General features: G+C 36.8%; 1 protein-coding gene across 14 annotated transcripts; it reads left to right on the top strand.

Moving 5' to 3' along the window:
* Positions 1-266: 266 nt before the first annotated feature.
* Positions 267-19,404, top strand: PHT4;6 (phosphate transporter 4;6). Of its 14 annotated transcripts, none has more exons than XM_088847251.1 (5): positions 267-439; positions 6,542-6,599; positions 16,059-16,275; positions 16,488-16,643; positions 17,700-19,404. In XM_088847251.1, exon 5 carries the CDS (start codon positions 17,926-17,928, stop codon positions 19,240-19,242), a length of 1,317 nt encoding a protein of 438 aa, XP_088703377.1. In that variant the 5' UTR covers positions 267-439; positions 6,542-6,599; positions 16,059-16,275; positions 16,488-16,643; positions 17,700-17,925; the 3' UTR covers positions 19,243-19,404. The 14 variants fall into 14 exon arrangements, with proteins under 14 accessions (XP_088703377.1, XP_088703335.1, XP_088703393.1 ...); XM_088847209.1 differs by having other exon boundaries at positions 16,476-16,643; XM_088847267.1 differs by lacking the exon at positions 6,542-6,599 and having other exon boundaries at positions 16,059-16,115.
* Positions 19,405-25,458: the final 6,054 nt, after the last annotated feature.

Below are 25,458 nucleotides of genomic sequence, written 5' to 3'. Positions count from 1 at the left end.
TTCATGGTCCCAGGCTTCTCTCTCTCTCAAAAGTCAAAAGAGGTTCAGATTTGGCGCTTACATTTTAAAGTATTTTAGAGTAGTATTTTGTTGAAGTATCTTAATCACACTCTAGGGAGGGTTTAATAGGTCAATGCGTTTACAGCTGCCTGTGTACTTGCAAATTTATGTCCAAGAAATTTGTTCACGAGAGGGGGCCAACTGTGAAACCAGCTCTCTCTCTCTTTCTCTCTCTCTAAAACGGGGGGCGAAAGCGTCACCCCGTCATTCCTTTCTCTCTCTCTCTGCTTATTCCTACCCCCTCCCTCTACATCCGTACAAAAAATCGCAGAAGTGCTTTTGCCCTGAATCCTATAATTTTTTGCCCAAATGAACGATTTGGAGATTTGAGATCTAGCGCAATTGATTGCAGAAGTTCATCACTCAATCTTGATCTTAGGTATGTCGAAATTTTGTATCCTAGTATTTATTTTTTTAGGTGGATTTTCATTGGATTTTTGTTCATTTTAATTGGATATTTAGTTGATTTTTCTGTTTTTTCTTTCATCGGTGTCTTTATTTCAAGAATGTGTGCTTCTTGACAATATTGACTGTTAGTATAGAACCAGGTAGTTCTGTTTTTTAACTTTTTTGATCACAAATGTTGAATTTGGATAGTTTGTGTTGGTTTGGTTACTGTTTATGTTTATTTTGTTTCAAATCGGAATAAAAGTTTGAGTCTTTCTTTTATAAATTCTGATTATGGTTCGCTGTAATTGCTCTCTGTTCAGTTTTTGTTGCGGATTTCTTGCAATTTTTACCAAAATCAGACTAATAGTTTTTTAAAACAAGATGAAGAAACAGACAACTAGCTTAGGGTTTGGACCATTTGTGCCCAATCTCAAAGAAAAAAGCTTCAACTTTTCCCTGAAAGTGGCAACCACAAACCCTTTTGATCTCCATGGAGATGATGTCTCCATGGAGATGATGATAATGATGATCCTTCACTTCTCATCATCACTGCTCGAAAGTAGCAGCAACAGAAGAGTGATGGGAAAAGGCCGGAGCCCCAGCTTCTCAACAAGCTATAGCCAAGCTTTCTACTTAGCCTCCTAACCACGATAAGCATGTGGAGTTTCATTCAGAATAGTTCCTATATGCCATATTAACTACAATGTGCTATTAATATAGAGATGGATAACGATAAGCACTTGAGTAAACAAATATTATACAGAGTAGACTAAATCCTAGGAGAAAGTTCCTTGTTCCCTTTGCTTCTGACTCTTGGCATTCCTTTTTGCCTTCTTTTCAAATGTTGAAGTCATCCTCCAATGTATTTCTCTTGTCATTAATCTACTCCCCTTATGCAAATTGCACAATGAGCTGCACAAACATTTCCTTATCCAAACTCTGCTGCATTCTCTCAACTCTTTTTCTTGTCTTTTCACCTAAAGAGAGAGAAACCCAACAGTTTCATAGGAGAGAGAGGGAGAGAATACAAGAGCGAAAAAAAGAAAAAAAGAAACGTGAGGAGCAAAGAGATGGATAACAAAGGGTCCTGAGAAATAATCCTCAAGCCTGCCAGAAGAAACAATCAAGTTCAAGAAGAGATGTCTGAGAGATCGGGGTATTTTTTTTAAATTTTTGTTTATTACAACAGAAACTTTTATGCAATTGAATATTTTGTTCTGGGCTGTTGAGTTTTTTCTCCTCCCATTTTCATTTTGTATGTTAGCTGTTGATTTTTTTCTCCTCCCAATTTCATTTTGTATGTTGGCCAAATACAAAGGATCTTAAAAGTTTCAAGAATTAGTTTGTAACCTCGAAGAAAATCTCCAACCTTTATTCCATTTGTCTTGCTGTTTCCAAGTATTGAAAACTTCACTGTAAATAGGTAGTCAATCAATGTCACGGTCTACGATTCCCACAGTTCTAAGCTGTAGTACTCTCTCTCTTCTCTCTCTCTCTCTCTTTCACTCTCTCTTTCTCTCTCTCTCTCTCTCCCTCTCTCTCTCGGCCCACCCATTTGTGCTTCAGTTCTTCTAGGCCCCTGATTCCACATTTGTCCCCTCATCCCCAATACCGGTGCCTTTCTCTCTCCTAAATTTATTCCTGCCGTATTGAATTCTTTGATTCCTTTTGAATACGTAATTGATTAGAAATCTCTCTTTTCCTTTTGTTTCTTCCTTTTAAAGTCCCCTAGATCACTTTTTTATTTAATCATCGCACAACATCTAGCTAGGACATTGATAGCCTTTGACTATCTATTTTTAATTTTATTAGTTTACCCTGTAGTCGATGATTAAACAGATCGTTAGTGTTATTTTCTTTTGGAATTCAAATTGTGTTTGCTAGTGTTTTCACTGAAATTTGGTGTACCCTGTATATCACATTTTCTATAAAATAATTATCATTTATGAATTGTTTGCTTCTTTGCTATATACAAAGGATCTTACAAGTTAAAAAATTTAGTCTGTGACCTTGAAGAAAATCTCCAACCTTTTATTCCATTTGTCTTGCTGTTTCCAATTATCGAAAACCTTATTGTAAATAGGTAGTCGATCGATGTCCTTATGTTTTGATGGGTTTACTGTGAATCCTCAGCCTGTCGCTATTCTCAAATTGTGATATGTTACTGTAAATTGTCAAGTTATCACTATTATGAAGCTTTATTGGAATATGCTAGACGAAAGCTCACACTGGAATTCCACTTAATGGGGCTCTGCTTCCATCCTTACAATTGTTGATCTATTTGGCAAGATATCCTCTTGGATGGCCATTTTTATGACTATTTGCAGACAGACATTGTGTATGTGTATTTGGAAACATACATTCACTCGGCCATAATAAAATCTAGAGCATAAGATTATCACAGTTCATTGATGGGTTGGATATGAGGTGAATGGAACTAATCATTGAACTTTAGGAGAAAGAGTGGTGTGTTACAGTATGCAGATAACTCGAAGATTCTGGTGTTTATAGCGAGTGGGTGTGACCTAGTTATATTTTAAAGAAAAAAAAAATTTGCGGTCCGAGTTTTCATTACCTTAGGCCTATACTGATGCGGGAACTTCAGTCACTTTTTTAATTAGTCCTACCAGTTCTTGATTCCATTGCTTAATATATGGTTGGCGATATGGAATTCATTGGATGGGCCACCGATAATGTTGGGTGGACTGTTAAAAGAGTGGCCAAATTGGCCTCCTTATTTAGTTATTAAACCAGGCTTTGTGTTGTATTCTGCCAGGTGCAAACACCTGCAGAAATGTAATTGTCATTTTGTTATATAAAAGCATGCTAACTTACTTGGTTATGCAAAAGTAGAAACTACAGCCGTGCTTCATGTCAACACTCCATGGGGATTATTTTACCCAAATCAGCATAAACTCCATCCCTATCATGCTAACATGAAAGAGAAACAGAAAAGGCAAGGAAGGGCTTAAAAAATGACAACCTCCTTGACTAAAATATGTATCAAGAGGTCTCTCAAACGTATGTATTAACGTATTTTTAAAATGTACATTATGTAAAAGTGTAAATGGGTGGGAAAGCTAAACTTTCATGAAGCTGCCAAAGCAAACTTAGAGCATGAGGTTGAGTGTATGGTAACATTGGCAAGTAGCCTTAGAGGGGATACCCCTAGATGCCATGCACTGTAACTGGAATGTGCTCTGGAAGTACTTCCCTTTGCCAGTTAATATAATCCGAAGAGAAGCAGCAGTCTCATATGGTTGAGGCATGGGGCCTGGTAAAGGAACCAAAACATATAAATCTAGAAGAATACATGCAGCAACAAAATCTGGAAAGTACTGAGAAGTATGAATATTTTTCTGGGATGGGTTTCATATATGTGCAAATCCGTTTTCCTTTCATTAGGTTTTCCTACAAATGGTTTCTTCTTGTGGCAATTATGATGTGTTTTCCCCTACCATTTATTAGCCATAGCACGTATGCCTCCTGCCATTTCATCAGGAGTTGGGGCTTATCTGTATACCATTTCCTCAATGTTGTCACATTCCATCAAGAATGTCAATGGCTCATCTGTATGTCCCTTTGTTGCTTCAGTACCATCCAAGCATTTGGTTGTAGGTGATAAGTCATATCGTTATCATGACCTTTTGGATCAAAGGATACTTTTCTATTTCTACAGATCTTTCAACGCAACCACTTCCAGATTTGGGGAAAAGGCCGCATAATACAAGAACATTGTTGAGTTACTTAAAGTGATTAATTTACTATTGTGTTCTCTAGGTATTCAAATGCTCCTCCACCTTCCAGATTTGGCGAAAAGGCCGCATAATATATTATATGTTAAATCGGTGTGAGTTACTTAAAGTAAGTGAGTAATTTATTGTCTTCTCTAGATATTTAAATGACATAATCTCCATAATTTCACCAGTATATGCTCCAATTTTCTAGGGACACCATCATAAGCACTACATGCACTCCTATGCCATAGAATAATGTTGTCAATGACATCATTCTCCTCCACAGGCATCATCATCATCATCATCCAAGCTTTATCCCAATTATTTGGGGTCGGCTACCTAACGTAACCCAACTCCTCCACCCGGGCTTGGGATGGACTACTTATCCTTAATCCGTTATATCTATTTCTCACCAGAACTACCGTAATCAAATAGTTCAAGAACTTCCAATGCACCCACATGATCAGGAGCCTTCTCTACATGAACTTGGATTTTGAGTCAAGCATTCTTAACCAATGTGTAGAAACTTGGCGAGTCCATGGTTGTGCAAGCATCTAGACTGTTGCTGGTGCACTGCTCTGACTGTGATGGAGAGACAATGGGACCTGCCACTAGTCCATATGATGTTCCAGTGGTCCCAGTATCTCCCCAACCGTCCATCCACCACATGGTTCTCACAAAACATTTGTAAGGCAAGGCAAGCTAGAAGATTAGAAAATGGATGAGAGTTTCTATATATATAGTTTTGATTATGTCATGAACGAAGACATATTATCAATCTTACCCTCTTATTATACAATTGTTTATATGGAAGTTCATTAGAGTGTTGACCATTTGTTTCGCTGCACCTATGATCCGATATGTAGAGATAAATGATAGCACGATATTTGCACCTCTTAAAAGAGCTGTACTGTTTGGAGCAACCACCACATTTGCACCTCTTAATAGCGCTTTAGTGTTTGGAGTGAAGTTTATCTCAATTATATGTCTTCATACTTGGTAATGTATGCTTTGTCTCTAGGTTCACCTATTTTTGGTGGTTTCTCAACCCTTGGGATATTTCCCAATTCTACAAGAGAATGTTAGATTATCTTCTTTTTTTTTATCTTTCCCAACTGTCCAAGGGAATTTACAAGGGTACCGGGTAGATGCATCGTAATTTGGTTTAATTGCTGCTAGAAGGTCTTTATATAGATGGAATGGAAAATCAATGCATAATTGGAAAATACTGGAGTTTATGGTGCTAGGTTTCAACATGTTGCTCCTTGCATTTCTAGCACTAGGTGTTTTGCCTTACTACATTAAAGTACTCTTGGAGACTGATGGTTAGCTCATCATAAATAACTGTACTTAACAGCCAAGAGAACTTCTACTTCATCTAAGGGGAAGTATTAAGAAGCTGTGCTTGCTTTTTGAAATGCATACGGGATCCTGATTAAATAATTCCAGATGAACATTACTGAGTTTAGATTTGATTGAGGGTTTACATATAAGATGGTTTGGACGACCAATAAATGGGGGAAAATACACCACACACCATGTAACAATAATAGAACTGTTGTATGGCATACTTCCATAAATATGGGGGAAAGGATTAGAGTCAAGAATGTAAACCATGGTTTTTTTAGCTTAGGTTGTTGCAGTGCAGTGTAGCATAGGGTGTCATGGATCTGGTCCAAGGAATGCTCCAATCCTTTTCTAACCAACACATGAAGTGATGTATATATGCCTTGGGCTATGATCTGGTTCCTGTTAACATCATAATGTCCATGACTAGAAATAAAAATCCAGAATCATTCCTTTTCGAACCAACACATGAAGTGATGTATACATGCCTTGGGCTATGATCTCCTTCCTGTTAACATTATAATTGTCCATGACTAGAAATAAAATATCCAGAAGAGTCTGAGTTACATCAATATACATATGTATGGTGTTCACCATAAGTAACATGGCTGGATTAATGTTCATTATATTATCAAACTGCTCATCAAAGAAGAAACAATCATTAAATAGAGCCAATTTGGCATTGGCCTAACAAACCATTCTTGGTACCTCATTTGGTTGCCCCATTTCACATGAGTAAACGTAAAGTTTTCCGAAGTTTCCACCTCTCTTCATTAGAAAGGGACTGTATATGTAAGATGTAGTGGTTTGTGCCATCATTAGCAGTTAGAATTATCTTCTCTAAAAAATCTGCTCTCCATGTTGCTATGCTTGTGGTCTGCCGGGTGATCATTTTAAATTATTGTGATTCTCTTCTATGTGTATATGAGAGAGAAGCTCTAGAGCTTCTTTGATAAGTCCAGTTCGAGCTTAAAGGCTAACCATACAGCCATAATGTTCCATTGTAGGTATCAAATCATAAAGTGCGAACATGTTTTCAAATATCTTTCTGACCTCTTCATAAAGGTCAGCATGGTTACAGGCAGATAGTACAGAAATTGAAGTGATGCTATCCGGTTTTATTTTTATAACTTTCATTTTATTAAAGAGAGAGAGAGCATTCACCCCATCACCTTGCAATGCGTAACTATTGATCATAACATTGTACAGAGGCAACTCCATGGCTGCGCCACTGTCAAATAGCTCCCTGGCCATGCTTGTGCCTCTACATTTTGCATACATGTCTATTAGAGAGGTTTGAACCATATGAGATGACCTGTGATCGTGTCGATTTTTTTTTGGAACTTTAACCATGAACCTGTGATCATGTCGAATTACGCACCCATGAATCTCTTTTGCCATTCACTATGGTTACACTATTGGGTTTAATCCCTTTAACTTCCAATTGCCTAAAGAACTCTATTGCAATCACGGCCATAACCATTCTGAGCTAAACTAGAGACCATGGTGGTCCAATTGATCAAGTTGGATTCTATATTTGTAGATTCCATCTAAGAGAAATGTCCATGGCCTCTGAAACCTGACTGTTTTTTGAAGAAACCCAAGATCATGGAGTTCCATGAAACCACATTAGGAACCAAATCAGAAAATTGCATCTCATGGAAGAGTTTGCGAGCCTCTCCACTAAACCGCAACTTTGTAAATGCAGCTATTAAGTCTCTCTCTCTCTCTCTCTCTCTCTCTCTCTCTCTCTCTAACTCTTTCTCCACCCATTGTATTTTAAGTATTAGAATTTTCCCTATTAATTAAGGAAATTTAATTTCATTTCTTTTACTTAAACATAGTTTTAATTTCAAATTCAGACTTATCCCTGGATTGCTTCGGTAGCACCTAGTTTTACTTTTTGATAAAATACATCAGATATCTGTTCTGTCTGTTTCCAAATGTTTTACATGGGATATTGTATCAACCACTAAAATAAACTATCACTTCCTTTTATTTAGTCAAAATAAACGCTCCAGATTAAAATAAATTTTATGAACCATATTCTACTACAATACATGTGCAACGCACATGCATTTTGCTAGTAAATGATGACGGATATCACTAATGCAACTGCATTGTTCTCATTAATGATTCATTCTATTATCACTAATCAATTCAACATTAACGTGAGATTTCTAAATTGCTTTGATTGATTCAGAAGACGAGGCATAAGGGGCACACAGCCCTTCTTATTTAGTTAGTTCCATGTTGAACCATTTAAAAAAGGAAGAAGAAGAAGAAGAAGAAGAAGAAGAAGAAGATAAAATTAGAATTAATTGACATCATCACTACCATTATTAGACTCTATTATATTTTTGCATCAATACATATTTCTGTTGTGGAAGTTCGTAGTTAGTAGTAGGAATTGCTAGTAATGAGTGTGATAAAGTGATTTTGATAACCACATTCATCAGATATACATCATAAAGTGATTTTTATTTTTGTTTTCCTTTCATGGATAAATATGTGTGGCAGCGTTTTAATATCTTTACTGATATATGGGTATGTTTGATAGCACCCTAATATCCTAATATTGAAAATATTATATAATCTAATATTATTTTAATTATATAAGTTTATTGACCCTGTTTGATAGGCCCAAATTGTATCTTTTAATATTCAATCAAGTCCCTAATACCTGAACCCCAAGAATTGAACTTCTAGTTGAAGTTTTAGGGATACTAAAAACTTCTTCAAGCGGCTTTCTATTTCTCCGTCAAAACATTTGACGGGATTTAGTTTTTGCTCACGTGCCTCTCTTTCTCTCACTCTTAGAGGCCTCTCAGCCGAGACCTCCTCTTCTCTCTCTCTTTCTCTCTCTCTCTTTTCCCACCCCCCATACTGGAACCATGTTTTCTCATTGTATGGTTTTATTCATGGGCGGTGAGACTCTATCTGATAGAACCGTCTTGATGGTTTGGAGGAGTCGTTTTGGCATGGTCTATGATAGGCCACTGAGGATATTGCAAAAGGAAGTGTAGGGCTGCCTTTGGCTTATTGGGTTTATGTTTTTTCCTCCGTAGATGCCATCTTGACATTGCTTTGAGGCTTTGTACCATTGATTCTTTTTATTTTTATATTTGTATTTTTGCTATTTTGTGTTGGTTTGTTTTAGAGCTCTTATTTCTTCTTCATCTTGATCAATATATGGAAGGGGTTTAAAAATACATGAAAATCTCTATGTAATGTACACATCATGGGGTTTGTTCTCTTGCTCTTCTTCCTTTTTAGTATTGATTTTTGTTTCTTCCTCGTCGTGGTTAAAAATATGTTATTAAGAGCTCTTCTTTCTTCTTCATCTTGTTTTTGATTTCTTCTTTCTTTCTTCTTCATCTTGATAAAAAAGCTGTAAAGATTTGGTACACTTCATCAGGTCTATTCCCTTGCTTATATTATGTTCAATCGTCTTCACCTATTGAGATCTAACTGTGCATGTGTTTTTCTTTTTTTTGAGTGATTTAAATATGCATAAATATGTTTTATACTGATTTTTTGAACTGTATATCCATAAAAAAATTGGGTTATTAATTGTTATGTTGATCATTGTTGGTTGTGAGTCTTGTGACCCATAGCTTTGTAACACATGCTAAGAGTACTTGTGTTGTCGATATTTTTTAATGATATAATGGATTAATCTTTTCATTTTTTTTTCAATAATAATTTTAGCATTTACAGTATTTAATCACTGAAAAAGGAAATCAATAGTATTTTTCGCAAACAGTTAGATCTTATTCATTGTTCTTTTACTATTATTGCGTGGTACAAACTACAAACCAGTGGCTCAATTGCATTCCCCCAGGTATGTTAATGGGTATACTTAACATTCTATGAAATTTTTTTATCTTATTATTTTATTCTATGAGTCTGATATTTGCTCATTGTTTAATAGTGCATGACTAGGTAACTGTCTCTGGTAGTGTGATTTGTATTGTACTAGTTTCTTTTGTATCTATCATGAATATGTACTAGTATAGTTATTGCTCATTTACAACCCACAACTTAAAAGACTTATTAAAGGCTTACTTGATATCCACAATTTCAACCACAACCCTTAAATTGAACTGGATTTTTTATGACCTTATTTTGATAGATATTCATATCCATTGATTGGTTTATGTTTTTTGTGTATCATTGTTTTGGAAATCAACTTTGGGTATGCTTGATTGCACTCACCATCGTTCTGTTGTTTTAGGAAAACAACCTAAGTAAAGAAATGAAATTTGCCCAAGTAATTTTATATCAATTTAAAGAGTTTGGAGCTTGAATAGTAAGCTTTATGACAAAGAAGAGAAAAGTTTCAGACCTTTAACTCGATGCTTGTCCTTCTATCTTTTTATTGTTGCGATCTAGAAAGTTTATGTTGGGTATGTCTATGATGGTTGCTTAAGGTTTAGGTAACATGGAACAATGGTGTCCATGAGCATCAGCTTGTCTACTTTCAATGAATACTGCTCTGCTTAAGCCAGAGGGAAACAATGACAGGAAGGAGTTTGCATTGGGGAAGTTCATGCTTGACATTGTTTGACGAACAAAAAGCTTGCATATGTCTTTTGACAATCTATAATGAGCGTAAAGAAATTACGTGTCAAGATATGTCTTCCACTGCCGCTTGAAATGAAAAGAAGTGCGAGTAAACTGTGTCTCTCTCTTTCTCCATTGGGTTTGTGCTTCCATAAGTTATTGACATCTATGTCTATTTTTGATATGTACTGTCTATCTTCAATGGCAAGAGAGAGTAGAAGTTAGGTTCAAATTAAGTATGTGCCTAATAAGAGGAATTCTCTGAATTCTGATTTTGTCAGCCAAAGAGTAAAAAATCTATGACAATCTTGAAATTCAGGTAGACAATCAAACATGGACCAAAATACAAGGATATTATATTCAAGGCAAAATGACCTCCACCCCCCTCCCTGAAATTTTTATTCCTATTAGCCCCTTGGGTTCACCAAAATCCCTTGTACCCCCTCAAGTTTAAAATTTTAGGACCGTCAGCCCCCCAACTTTGTTTTTCTTTGTTCCTTTTACAAATTTGAGCTTTTTGTTTTACAAAATGCCAAACCCATACATTAGTCATCTATATTTTTTTTGTATGACTTGATATGCAAATTTTATTGATGATGATGGTGATGATGATGATGATGATAATAGTAATAATAATGATAATAATAACAACAACAACAACAAGTAATTCATCTCTTATAAGTATTTTGATAATTTTATTTAATAAATGAATAAATAATAATAATCCATTAACAATAATAATAAAGATCTTGATTAATCATTTTTCAAGTTTAAAAGATGATGCAATTGTAAAATAGGTCATAATATTAAATAAAAAATCATTTTCTTTTCAAGTCTAAATTTGTAGAGTGGGGTCTGTGGAGGTAAGATTAGTTTTGGGCAATGGAATAGAAAGAGAAGGGAGTTGACTAATGGATGTGTTTGGCATTTTGTAAAACAAAAAGATCAAATTTATAAAAAGAATAAAGAAAAATATAATTGGGGGACTAATGGTCCCAAAGTTTTAAACTTGAGGAGGTACAAGGGATTTTGTTGAACCCAAGGGGTAGTGGGGATGGAAATTTCGGGGAGGGGGGTAGAGGTCATTTTCCCAAACATGAGAATTCCTCTTTTCAAAATTTCAAGAATTTGAATCTTCAGATTCTCTTTTGTCATCCCCTTAGTTGTTTATCAGTGCTGATGTTATTATTTTTTAGTTGAATCTTCCCCTTTTTTCGGTTACATTTTGTGGTAAATGGGAATGGGGAATATTTGAATCAATTGATGAGTTATTTCAATGGTAAAAAACATGAGTTCTTCAATTTGGTACGGGATTCTGTGATGTCTCGTGAAGTTTTGTGAGTTATATTTTTCATATTTTCAGAGAAGAAGTTATGGTGCTATTTTCTTTTTGGAAAGGGCTAGGCATTGCAAAAGTGGTAGAAAAGTATCATCTTTGGTGCAAATGTCTCACCTTTCTTTTCTTTAGTTATTTTAGTTGTAAAATGCACGAGAATTCTTGAGTCTTTACTTTTTGTGATATTTTAATCCTTTTTGCCTTGTGTCATTCATGTTGCTTTGTTGTTGGCATTTATTGGAATATTTTTACACTGTTAGTTTTCTATTCGTAAGTATTTCCTTACTCTTTTTTTCAGTCTATGTTGGAATTTAAACACCTGGATCTTTCAAGATATTACTATCCATTTTGTTAGTCCTAGCATCTATGAGCTATAATTTTTAAAATCTCCTTCATTAAACAAAGATCATCCTCTCATCCATGAAAACTTGAATGAACAATTAAAAGTGGCTAATTTCTAAATCGCTAGATTTCCAAGCTCCTAGGTCTATTGAACTTCTAGACAAGTTATCAAACAAGTACTCTAAAACTTCAAAATATTACTAGTTCTAGGCTTCTAGCTTCTAAGGTTCTCTTCAAAAAATAGCTCTTGCTTCTAGGAAATGGAATTTCTAGCTTTTAGGGAATGCCTAACTTACAGTTACCAATTGTGCCCTAAAAGAACTGAAAGTGTTAGGATTGTGAGGATTTGATTGAAATTATGCTTGTTTGCAAGGATTTCAACAAACATGAATGAACTGAAAATGCAGTATTGTGAGGATTGAAGAACATGAAAGAATTGAAAATGTTTGGGCTTTGGATTAAAATTTTTATTGAAATTTTAAATGGAGTGAGAATGTGGTAGAGAGCTAGATATTTTATCTCCAAGGTATTAGAAAATGTTAAAATAAGGTATTAAATTTTTTTAAAATTTTTACAAAATATTTTTTGTGTGCGGATCCCAAGCCGGTCATGCCAGTCCCAAGCCCAAAGAAAGGAGGAAGGTTGTGTTAGGTTGGCAGTCAGAGTAAAACTTTTGCGACATCGATTTCATGAAACCTGAACTAATGTAGACTAACCATGCTTTATAGAACGGAAAGTTGGTTGATCAAGAAACAATATATCCATACAGTGAGTGTAAGCTGAGATGAGGATGTTGAGATGGATGAGTGGCAAGACAAGAAATGATAGAGCTCAAAATGAATGCATCCAAGGGACTTAGGGTGGCTCCAATGACTGATAAGATAAGGGAAAGTAGGTGGTTTGGCCAGTGGAAGTCGACCTAGAACAACACCTGTTAGGAGAGGTGATTTGGTTCAAGTGAAAGGCACTAAAGGGAAAGTAAAAGTTCCAAAAGGGTATAGATGGAAGTAGTGAGAAGAGTTATGGTGATTTATGGTCTACATGAGGGTATGACCCTCGGTAGGGCAAGATGGTATATCAAGATTGTTTAGCTGATTTGAAATAGTTGGGATAAGGTTTGGATGATATGATGATGATGATGATGGTTTTTTGTTTTTTTTTTAGGAGGGGGGGGGGGGGGGTGTGTGTAATTTGTCCATTGTTCTTAAAATGCAGCTACTCATTTAGGAGACAACAAGATAAAGTAGCATGCAAGTACTCAAGAAGGTATTACTGGCCAATATTTTTTGGCCCTGAATGGGGAAATTTCAAAATTTCCAAGGGAAAAAAGTGAGTAAGGCATCTTTGTGTACTATTTTTTATGGAAAATGAGACCTTTGTGTGGTACCCCAAAAAAGCACATAATCTATTCACAAGAATTGCTATTTTTATATGGCTGGTCTTCTCTGAGTTGACCCAAAAACAAGTAATGGCTAGGAATTATGTGACATTTGGTTCTCAACATACCCCCACCTTTACCTTTCTTCCCTCTCTCTTTTCTTACTATTGGATTTTTACGTACGAGAAGCTTGATTACTTTTGCTTGCTCTCCTTTTTTTTTTAAGAAGACTTAACTATATTAGTATTAATGGTATAGAGCTTTACAGACAAGTGAGTCCTCCCCAGGGGGGAGCTCAATACAACCCTGAAGGGTTCAAACAAGAATAAAAGATGGCAGAGGTTCCACCAAAAATGACAAAAAGGCTAAGGCACTCCCAAGTTGTTAGATTGGGCCCCCTCCTTGGCTAGAAAGTCTGCTTCTGAGTTGGCTTTTCGGAATACATGGTGCTAAAAGATTGAAATACCCTGCGACAGGTGTGAAATCTCATCAAAGACATCATCTAGACGCCAAGGGCAGGGAGATAAGCCAGAAGCCCATGAAATAACATTCTTAGAATTTCCTTCGACCACCAAGCAGGAGCCCCAAGTGTCATCAAAGCTTTGCAGTCCTTTCAGCAAGGTACGAGCTTCAGCCATAGTAGAATCAGCTAATCCGATGGGGCAGGAAAAGGCTAACAAGACATTACCTGCAGTGGATCGGAACAAATCACCCACACCTGTTGGGTGAGGATTACCAAGGGAAGAACCATTGAAATTTAGCTTGATGGAACCTGGCTCTGGTGGTCTCCATACAGCTGTTCGTGGGATTTTGGGACATACCACATGAAGGAGGTTTGCCCAATTTCTATGAAAGTCAGTGGCAGAGAAGTTTTTGAACAGCTTATGATTGGAGGCCCAAAAAGCTACTAGAGTCGTTACTCTATTAGCCAAAGCCGCGGTCGAAGCTCTTTCTCCTCTAAAAATCCTTTGAAGTTCTTTTGCTCTCTTGGTGGAATGAAGAGTGAAGCCACACTTTTTGTTGGGTTGGCTGGAGCTTTTATCTACAATAAATGGGAATTAATGGACTTGTTTCAGAGAGAGAGAGAGAAAGGAGTTCTCATGGCGTGTTTGTTACATGGAAGAGGGTGCTGCCAAAGACCCCTCTTCCACAAATCGTGGAAGCCGCTGTTTTCATCATTTAGCATAGAAATGATGCTGTTTTCAAAGCAACACTCAAGGGTCCCCTTCCAATGTTGTGGTTCCACTCCCGCATAACAAATGCGGGAATGCACAGTTGGTGGAACTGGGGTTTTTCTCTACTCAAAAGTTCCACCATTCAAACACGCCCTCAGAGCCTCCAATTTAGGATAAAATATATAATGACAGGGATAGTGAACTTAATACAGTCGGGCATGCCCAGACTCCATAGGCTTGGCTAAACTCTTTATGTTCAGGTTTATTCGTCTTCTTCAGCATTTGTCTCTGCTTGCTTTTAATTCAGGTTGTTAGGTAGCTTCTCATCTTTGGTTATGAGTGGGTTTATGGCTTCTAGGCGTGGGTTTCTTTAATGGGTTCATGGTTTGTACTTTGTATGTATGTTTTTTCTGGGTTTTCAACAGGATTTTTTAAATGTATGTCTTGGAGTTGGGTTTCTCTGTTTTAATGCATAATTTTATGGTTCCTAAATATGACTTGTACTTGGGTCTCTCGGTGTCAATGTATTGGAACAATGGGTTTATTGATCAGACTCACTGTCACCCTATATGTCTTTTGAGTTTGGTTTTTCTGGTTTCATAGGTTGGAACACTGGTTTTAAGTGGATTCTTTCTATATGACTTGGAATTGAGTTTTAAAGGCTTAATTTATTCCAACATTTCGTGCCGGTGTGCAAGGATTGAAGAACATGAAAGAACTACTCTAATTTTGCGTTCTTCATGAATAGTCATGCAATGTCTATTCAAATCCGGAAGGCTTAGAGTGGTATAATCTGCTGCGCATTTAAACTTGTTAGCAAATTACGTTTTGGGTTTTGCTGCCATTGTAAGTTGTAATGAAAATGGTTGCCATTGGTGGGTTGCATACTCATGCTGTCAAACTACTTGTGTGCATGAGGCATATTGCTTTTGATTGCGTGGTCTCTTTCTAATATCACAGTCTCATAATATTACATAGGGTCCTCAGGTTGATGAGTTGGAAGTTCTAAATTCTTTCTATCAGTGTGGATAGAGAAATATCTTTTGTTTTGGGGGTAAATCATATCATCTAAGCCTTATCCCAACTATTTGGAATTGGCTACATGAATCTGGTTCTGCCATTTTGTTCTATCAAGGGCCATACCTTCTGTCAGATCACAAATTTGACTAAGAGTAAGTAGGATAGAGAAATATTGGAGATTATACTATACGTATTTGTCCTATTTACCCTCAGTCCTATTTACCCTCAGTCAGACTTTCCTTGGCACAAAGTTAGAGGACTCATATCAAATGCGTATAGTGATGATGAAAACTACGCATTTGATATGAGTTTTCTTAACTCCCTGCCAAGGAATAAAAAGGAGTCTAATACTTCGACCTCCAAAATAGGCATTGTAAATGTGCATAATAGAAGGTATCTAAGCTTTGCAATATGGTATTGCTCGCTGAATGTTGATAACAGAGAGTGCATCATATGACTAGCACTAATACCATGACTCAAAAACAAGCATAGGATTGGCTTACCTAAGTATAGATCATACCTACTATGAGTGATAAGGATGTCATAATGACAAGCCTATCCATGCTTGGATATGGGCTTAGGGATGCCTTTTTTACTCCCGAGGTTAGGTTTACAATTCAATTTGTTGTTATTGCTGCTATTGGTAGAGACTGTTTTCTTTACTCTTGGTCTCTAGGAATAAACTGATGTCATATCCACATATGAAGGCGACTCAAACTGCTGGTACACCCTCCAACTACAACAGGCTTAGCTACTTAGTGACGGTACCTTGCATTGCGTTCCAAAGCTCGAAACTTAGCCAAGCTTCCTATAACAGAATGCCTCCTTGGTAGAAGATAGTCGCCAGAAAGGAGGAAGCGAAGTGAGTAATTAAAGCACTAAGCGAGCCATGAGCTCAGCATCGAAGCGAAGCCTTTTCTTTCAGTATACTCACTTAACTCCCTCCTTTCACTTCTCAAACTGCTTTCACTCCCTTAACTTAACGTAGGAGGCGAAGCAGCATGCTTGCCTTCCCTCCGTCTCTCCGCTTGGCTCGCATGCTCATCTTCGCTCCGTACGCTTTAAGCGAGGGAGGGAAATTTCCTTGTGTGCTAAAGGTTAAGAGACAATAATGCATGCTGCAGTTTTGAGTGCAGCTGCTGTTTCTATTGGTATGGGTGCTGCAGTTCATCTTAGACCGAAGAACACCTTAATCAAGAAGTTACAGTAGTGGGTACTATGAATCATGAGTTGATAATCAATTATAATGATGCCGAAATCAGATCCGTACGGGTGAGGCAGCATTTCTCCATGTAAGTGACATTCTATGAGAGGGGGAGACATCACAGTATGGTCTCGATCTCCCTAGAGTTTAACACTTCTCCTCAAACTCAACTTAGAAGAACCAAACAAATAGTTCTTCAATCGTCAAGTATCCATGCCTGACTACCAAACATTAGAACACCAGGAATTGAGCCTGACATCATCTCGTATAAACTATCTTCTAATGAGCTCCCCGCAAAATAGAATTGGATCAAACAAAATTCTCAAGTGATAAACGATTTGCTGTAAATGGTTACCACATGCATGATAATTAATTCCTGCTAAAAAATTAAGGACTCAAGAAAAGAAATAAGGCCATAAGAAAGTCGAGAGTAAGGCAGGTATTAGAAGTTGAATACTCTTGACTTTCTTATATCCTTGGGTCTTTTCTTGGATCTTTTTTCTTTTTTTGTACACTTTTCTATTATATTTCATGTGTTAATTATATGCACCAAATCTTTTCTTGAGGATTTTGTTTGATCCATTTCTATTTGGGGTTAGCTTGTTGGAGATAGCTTATATTTAATGGAATCTGACTCAATCCTAATATTTGGTACTGTAAGGCATGGATATTTGAGGACTGAAGAATTAGTAGTTTGGTTTTTCTATGATGAGTTTGAGGGTGACTGTTGAAAGTACGAACTCCCAGAACCTTCTGAGCTTGACAGTTTATGTGTTGCAATCAGTTGGAGAATTTTGTCATCTAGATTCCTTGCTCATATAAACTAGTCCGAATTCTGATATTAGGAAAATTATTGGGAGTTCTCTCTGTCTTTCTTGTTATTTGGAAGCTCATTCTCCTGAAGAGTGAAAATAACTGTCTCCACATAAATTATCAATTTAGTGGTCTATGTTATATTAGAATTGTGCATCCTTATTTCATGAATATTCTCCTTTTTTTTCTGGCATCTATTTTACTATTTCATGTGATATTGTTTTGGTTCCACTTGTTTGTTTGCCTCTCAATCTCTTATATGAGACTCTCAGCTTACAGGAATATTATGTTAGTTCTAGATTTATTTTTGCTTTCTTTTTGATAATTTCAGGCCCCCATCCACTTCATGAGAGATGTTGCTGCCTTGAGTACAACCATGTGTCACACTTCCTTTCTATTGTCACCAATCTACAGAAGACTCTGCCCATATGGAATTGCTCTTATGAGAATTTGGGCACTTGGCTTATTAAGAAAATGCAACAATGGGCTCTACAGTACTTGCTCCCTAAGCAAAGAGAGACTTTAGTTGCTTAGCAAATGTTACAAATTTTAGAAGTATGTCAAGATTGAAACTCTTCTTCCCGAAGAGGTATGGTATCGTCCTACTCACATTCATATGTGCAAACATATGCTACATTGAAAGGGTGGGCTTCTCAGTTGCTTACACCAAGGTCGCTGATGCTGCTGGTGTGGACCAATCAACCAAGGGCCTCATTCTGTCCACCTTTTTTTATGGTTATGCCCTCTCTCAAGTTCCTGGAGGATGGGTGGCCCAGCAACTAGGGGGTAGGCGGGTCCTCCTCCTCTCATTTCTTATGTGGACCCTCACAGCTGCTTTGGTCCCACTTGACCCTGATAGCCCCAAAATCCTAGTGGGGGCCCGCTTGCTTGTCGGGATTGCCCAAGGCTTCATCTTTCCCTCCATCCATACAGTTTTAGCCCAATGGGTCCCACCCCACGAAAAGTCACGCTCGGTTTCACTTACTATGTCAGGCATGTACCTTGGGGCGGCAGCAGGCATGTTGGTGGTCCCGACACTGGTGCAGCTTTGGGGCCCTCAGTCAGTTTTTCTGTCAGAGGCTGTGCTAGGGGCAATTTGGTCATTTCTTTGGTTCAAGTATGCGAGCGATCCACCTCGCTCCGACCACCATCTGAAGGCTGGGCCAACAGACACTATGTTGCCTGTATCATACAAAGAGGTCAAGGGCGGAGCCCACAGGCCCCTTGTCAGGATCCCCTGGAAGAAGATGGCCTTGAACCTTCCCCTGTGGGCCATAATAGTGAACAACTTCACATTCCACTATGCCCTCTATGTGCTCATGAATTGGCTCCCAACCTATTTCGAGCAAGGCCTTGGGCTGAGCCTTGTGGACATGGGATCCTCGAAAATGTTTCCCTATCTAAACATGTTTGTTTTCTCTAACATTGGTGGGGTGGTTGCTGACAAGCTCATCACTGGGAGGATCCTCTCAATCACAAAGACAAGGAAAGTTTTGAATACTGTGGGTTTCTTTATCTCGGCATTTACTTTGATGCATTTACCTATGGTTCGGACGGCTGGGGGTGTTGTGGTTTGGTCCTCTCTATCTTTAGGATTTCTAGCTCTAGGGAGAGCCGGGTTTGCGGTAAACCATTTGGACATTGCCCCGAAGTATGCGGGCATTGTGATGGGGGTTTCTAACACTGCAGGGACCCTTGCGGGGGTGGTGGGAGTGGGGCTCACAGGACGGATCCTCGAGGATGCAAAGTTGGGGTCTGGGGAACTCACAAGCCCAGAGAGCTGGAAGCCTGTGTTCTTTATACCAGGCTACCTTTGTATTATGAGTGCGGTTGTGTTCATGGTGTTCGCTACTGGGGAGAGGGTTTTTGATTGATGGGGATTGTTTTGTTAGGTCTAAATGTTTTGGGGCCTCTCCCCTCTGAATCCATTCAGATGCCCATTGTCTCAATATTTTTGCTTTTATTGAATCATTGTTCAAGCACTGTGATGCATACTAAAGATCACGAGAATATGAAATTTTGTTGCGTTAAAGAAATCCCATGCAAACTCTCTCTCTCTCTCTCTCTCTCTCTCTCTCTCTAATTGGTCTCAGGGATGCTGCTTGTGTTATGTTGATATCTTAGGTGATCACAACATAATATCTTGACCTCGACAGGTAGGGGTGTTCTGGCTGAAAATGGTTTAAAAAGGTCATGAGAATTGGGTCTTCTTTCAAATCTTAGGGTGTTTCGTTGCGTGAAAAGCCCGAGATCGTGCTTTCCTCACTATAGTATGTTTTCTTATTGATTTGCAAGAAAATGCCCGCCCTCTGGGTGTGCTATTTTATGATGTCCCCGGAGCAGTGGTTACCACAGTAAATGCTTCATTTTCTGCAGTGGGCTATTTACTACAGCAATTCTCAAATGCTACCTTACTAGCCCCAAAACTGGCCATACATTCATACTCCAAACTTTTCAGTGATAAACAAATCATTTGCAACGTTTTGAACTTTGTCCATCGTACGTACTTAACCTGCTCTCTCTCAATTCTCTCCTTTGCATCATGTACGAAAATTTGAATATAGATCTATGGAAGGTAAGAAATTTTCATAAGGTGATTCGGAGAATGTTATCAAATGGTGGACGAATTTAGCAAACCAGCACCACGGAGGTTTACACCATTGTTAACGAGATTGTTGATATTTTGAACAGGTGCAAGACAACCAAGAACCTTTTAGTGTTTTTGATATTATTTTTTTCTTTTTGTATATCTTATTGTTTCAAAATTCACCGATCTGGATTAGGAATAAGTGGGCAAGTCACTTAAGGACCTAAGTGATTTGGATTGCCCGAATTGCTTGGCTCTCACTCATTTTATTTTTTTAATTTTTTAGTTTTTTATTAATATATTCTTTGGAGAAATGGTTTGGTTTGCCGATCCAAATCACATGTCCATTGATCCAAACCTGATTTCTATAAGGCCATCCACTCCAGCTTTTGAAACACTAGATAGTTCAAACCGGTAAATTTGATGCAAATTGCTGAAAAAGAAATCAAAATTACGATTCAGAAAAAAAAAAGTGTAAATTATCATGGGTTAAGGCTGTAGGTCCTTGATTCTCAACACCTCACCCAAACATGTAACATAAATCATCAGGGGTAATCAGAGTCCCATGTGATGGCTTATCCCAGATGTGCATGTGGATAGATAGGGTTGCCACATGAGTTGAGGCTTGCGTTGATGGAAAGATCAATACCTTTTTCTTGTGTAGGGAACAAGAGGGGCAAGTGCGATGGAGGGCCACTTTTTTAACATAAATTATTCCGCGATGTATGATTGAATGCCTTTTATAGTCTCTATCATGCCCTGTCCACTCTCTCTCATATGTCCTAGGTCCCCCCCCCCCCCCTCTCTCTCATATGCCCTAGGTCCCCCCCCCCCCCCTCTCTCTCTCTCTCATATGCCCTAGGTCCCCCCCCCCTCTCTCTCTCTCTCATATGCCCTAGGTCCCCCCCCCTCTCTCTCTCTCTAGTATCATTACAGCAATGGCTTTCAGAGTCCCTAGTTGCTCTCTCTTTCTCTCTCTAAAGAAGTTCAGAGTTTAGTGTTTAAAGCAGCATTTTAAAAAACGTCGAGTCGAACCGGACTCACCCGGTTCGACTCGGAAATCGTGAAAAGGGACCGGATCGTCCAAAAAATCGGAAATCGTCCGGTTCTAGAGAGAACCGGACGATTCTGTACAGTGAATCGCCGATTCACTGTACGGAATCGGCGAGTCCGAACAGTGAATCGGCGATCCCGTACGGTTTTTTTTTTTTTTTTTTGTTGTAATCCATGATAGATTTTTTTGTAATACTTGATCGATTTTTTTGTAATCCATGATCGAATTGTTTTTGTTTTTTTGTAATCCATGATCGAATTTTTTGGTTTTTTGTAACCCATAATAGAATTTTTTGTAATCCATGATCGAAATGTTTGTTTTCTTTTCTTGTAATCCATGATCGATTTTTTTGTTTTTCTTTTTTTTTTTTGTAACCCATGATAGAATTTTTTGTAATCCATGATCGAATGTTTTGTAATACATGATCGAAATGTTTGTTTTTTTTTTGTAATCCATGATCGAAATGTTTGTTTTTTTTTTTGTAATCCATGATTGAATTTTTTGTTTTTTGCTTTTTTTGTAACCCATGATAGAGTTTTTTGTAATTCATGATTGAATTTTTTGTAATCCATGATCGAACTATTTTTTTCTAATTGAATTTTTTGTTTTTTTTTGTTTGTTTTTTTTGTTTGTTTTTTTTTGTAATCCATGATCGAATTTTATGTAATGCATGATCGAATTTTATGTAATCCATGATTGAATTTTTTGAAAATTTGTGATTTTTTTTGTTTAATCCATGATCGAATTTTTTTTTGTAATCCATGATAGAATTTTTTGAAAATTTGTGATTTTTTTTTAATCCATGATCGATTTTTTTGAAAATTTGTTTTTTTTTTTTTTTTAATCCATATCATTCAAAGAGAAAACAAGAGAGATGATGATTCTGAAGCCACCCTATCCCAGCCATATTATTCACATATCGAGTCCCAACAGCAACAGTGTAGGGATGAGCATGAAATACTGTAAATTAAATGCTGAATGGCGGTTCATGCAGGGAAAGAACATATCAATATTCGCATATTCATTCAAAGACATGAAAATTCTTAATGGAGTACCCTCATTTTTTATTGAATTCCTAAAAAATAATATTTATAATGAATTTTAATAATTTTTTCGAATTTTTTTAAGCTTTATTCTGACCGATTCACCCGATTCCCAATCAGGATCGCCGATTCGTCGATCCGGATCGATTTTTTGGAAGCCCGATCCGGGTCACTGATCCGTTTTTTAAACTATTGGTTTAAAGTTTAAACTTTTAAAAGTACCAATGATTTTGCTTAGGCAACTTATACCAACCTTAGAATGGCATGCATAATAGAATGGTTTTAAAGCTCAATGAGTTTTTTTTTTAGAGAATTTATAGGTGCGGTTTTTATAGAGCCAAGGCTCTAAACATTCTAATTAGACCCCACCTTCAAATAGTATCGAGAAATACGGTTTCAATACTAGAAAGTTTTGTCTTAACCTTAAATTATATTTTCATCTTTAGTTATAAAATTTAAAGCTTAACAAATAGTGTAGATTGAGCAAATTTATGAAAACTTGAAAATTTAAGGTCAAAAAATGCGTTACAAAATGCACTATTTTCAAAACTTGAAATCCATTTTTTTTCTTATGTGTCCATGCATCTTGATGTCGAGATGATCAATTTGATGAAATTTGGATAACCAAACAACCTCTTACAGTGAATGTTTTGATGTAGGCTCTAATTTGATTGTCTAGAGCCTAGGCCCTATATAACTTGCCCTTTATTATATATCTATGTATAGGGTAGAAAATGGGCTGCTATCGACTAGTTAATATATAACTGCCACTGTAGAAGAATCCAATGGGCTATAATGTACTCATAGACTAGTGGGGTCATCACTGTCTGATGAAATGATGGGTGGTGGAGATTTGGACCCACCAAACTTCACATTTGGGTCACACTCCATCAGTGTCCATCATTTCATGAGGCAGTGGACCACCAATGGACTTTCCATTTCTCTAGTCCATGATTTATTAGCATACTCTCCCCCAAAATAAACCCGCTCTACCATAACATGCATTTTCATGCCATCTTCCGCTATCCATAAATAGTCCAAGATTCTTCAATCTGAATGCCTCAGATTTGGAGTCTTCCATCCAGCAACAAAGCATATTCAATACCCAAGTAACCTGAATAAAAATGCCAGCCATTTAAGCTCAGATTTCCATAGTAACTGATTTAAAATAAAAAAAAAGAAGAAAAAAGCTCACATTTCCTATGGAAAGAAAATAGGGAACAAGCAATTGCATTTTTTTTAGAGCAAACTTTCTATGCTTCCTCTACAATATAAAACTTATATACTTTCCCTTATCCAACCGTCCATCCTGAATGAAGGGCTGAGATTGCTCCCAATCATAATGTCACGTCTCTACACTATTTTATGTTTAACTTTTTTTTTCTATAAACTATTTTGACACCAAATTTTGTACATCCAATCATCTATTAAACTCGCACTAACGAAAAATATATAAAAATATATTTCAAATAAAATAAAATGACCAAAATACCCTTTAAAATTTCAAGGGATATTTTTCTAATTATATTTTATCAAAAAAAAATTTAATATATTTTATAGGTGCGCCCCAATAAGAAGAAAGCACATACCAAATTTCATATTAAAAAAAACTAAAAAAAAAAATACTTTGAGACGTCGGATCTAAGATCAAACTGTGAGTGACTCTCTTGATCAAAATTGAACGGCTGGATGGTAGAGAAAGCATAGAAACCTTTCATCTTTTTTTAAGGTAATCTTTCTCTTAGCAAGGAGGATTTTAAATCCTCTAAGATTAAATTATACAGCAACACAATAAAAGAGATCAGCAACAAATCCTCCTCATACTCCATAAAAATTAAATTATACAGCAACACAATAAAAGAGATCAGCAACAAATCCTCCTCATACTCCATAAAAATTTAGCAAACAGAAAACCCAAGTTGATCAGATAGCTGGAAATCTGAGCTTCATGACTAGTACTAATAGCGAAAAACGATCAACAAGTCCCATCAAAAGTACTTATTTGTGCAATTATCAAGGCTGAAATTACCGATCAAAAATACCATCATAGCTAAAATTGAAAATACCATTAAAAATACCATCTCTTTGGTTCAATCTTCTTACCTTTCATCGTAACTAGGGCATCCTTTATAACTTTCAGGATTTTACCTTCTACAACAAATTTACTGTCATTAGAATTTAATGCACTCACAAAGATAAAGATATTTTTCAATTTTGGAACGTGTCTCACAACAGTTAAGCTTTGCACAACTACATCGTATATCTTGATATTAACTATTTCTCTTACGAGCCGTATCATTCCCCGTCAAAATTAAGCTACTATCAAGGCTCTTGTATGTGGAAAACGAGATTCGATGAAAGCAAATATGATAGGAACATCCTAAATCAAGAATCCATAAGTTTTTAGAGTAATCACAACTCTTTGAGACTGACAATATATTCTATATTCCACATTGCGAGCTTCCATCAATAATATTGGCCGCATCAAAGGATTTATTTTCTTTCTCTTTGAGCCTTTGACCATCTTTCTTAACAAGAAGTTGTTATTTATTTATTTATTTATTTAATATAATAGTATCAAACACTACATTTTCTTTATTTGAATTTCCTTTCTTTTCTATTAACCATGCTCCCTCTCGCTATTAAACCTTCCGCACATGGATTATTGTTACATGCCATCTTCCTTGAATCATTCAAGAGAAAAGCTACAAACACTGCATCTCTATGATATCTTTCTCATAAAACGATATTATGACAAAATGCTCAAATGAATGAGGGATAGAGGAAAGCAAAATAATAGTTTATCCTTAGCTTCCATCTAACACCAATGTTAAATAACTGACAAATGATTTTATTAAATTCATTTTGATACATATGGATATCTATACCATTATTCATCAGGGTATACATTTGTTGCTTCCAATGCAACCGATTCACGAGGGACTTTATCATATACATGCTCTAAAAGCTTAGACCAAAGGCTTGTTGTCTAAAGCTTAGTCCTTATTGATGACATTATACAACGCTTCATAGATACAATTGAATAGTGTTCATCGCCTTCTTATCTAAGTCTTCACAGCATTCATTCGATATGTACGCCAGTTTTGTTGTCTTTTCTTTCAACGCTTTATGTCATGCTTGATGCTATAGTGAGTCCCAAACATTGATCTGCCAAATTATGAAGTTGTTTCTGTCATTAAATTTCTCCCTTTCTAACTTTGCATTTGAAATATTTACTATCAGCATGACAACCCCTAAACTAGGCTTTAATACCACTTGTTGTGCACAAAAGCTATAAAACCTAACAAGTTGATCTTTGGCATAGTAAAACGCGAGAAAAACATAGCCGGTTTGTTTGGGGGTGTTTTTGTGCTACAAACAGCAAATTATGAAATGACAATGAGAT

The sequence above is a fragment of the Amborella trichopoda genome, chromosome 1 (assembly GCF_054954075.1).
Source record: "Amborella trichopoda isolate Santa Cruz 75 chromosome 1, AtrichopodaSantaCruz75HAP2 v2.0, whole genome shotgun sequence".
NCBI lineage: Eukaryota > Viridiplantae > Streptophyta > Magnoliopsida > Amborellales > Amborellaceae > Amborella > Amborella trichopoda.
The sequence above is the reverse complement of the archived record's forward strand: the minus strand, read 5'-3'. Positions and strand labels throughout refer to the sequence as shown.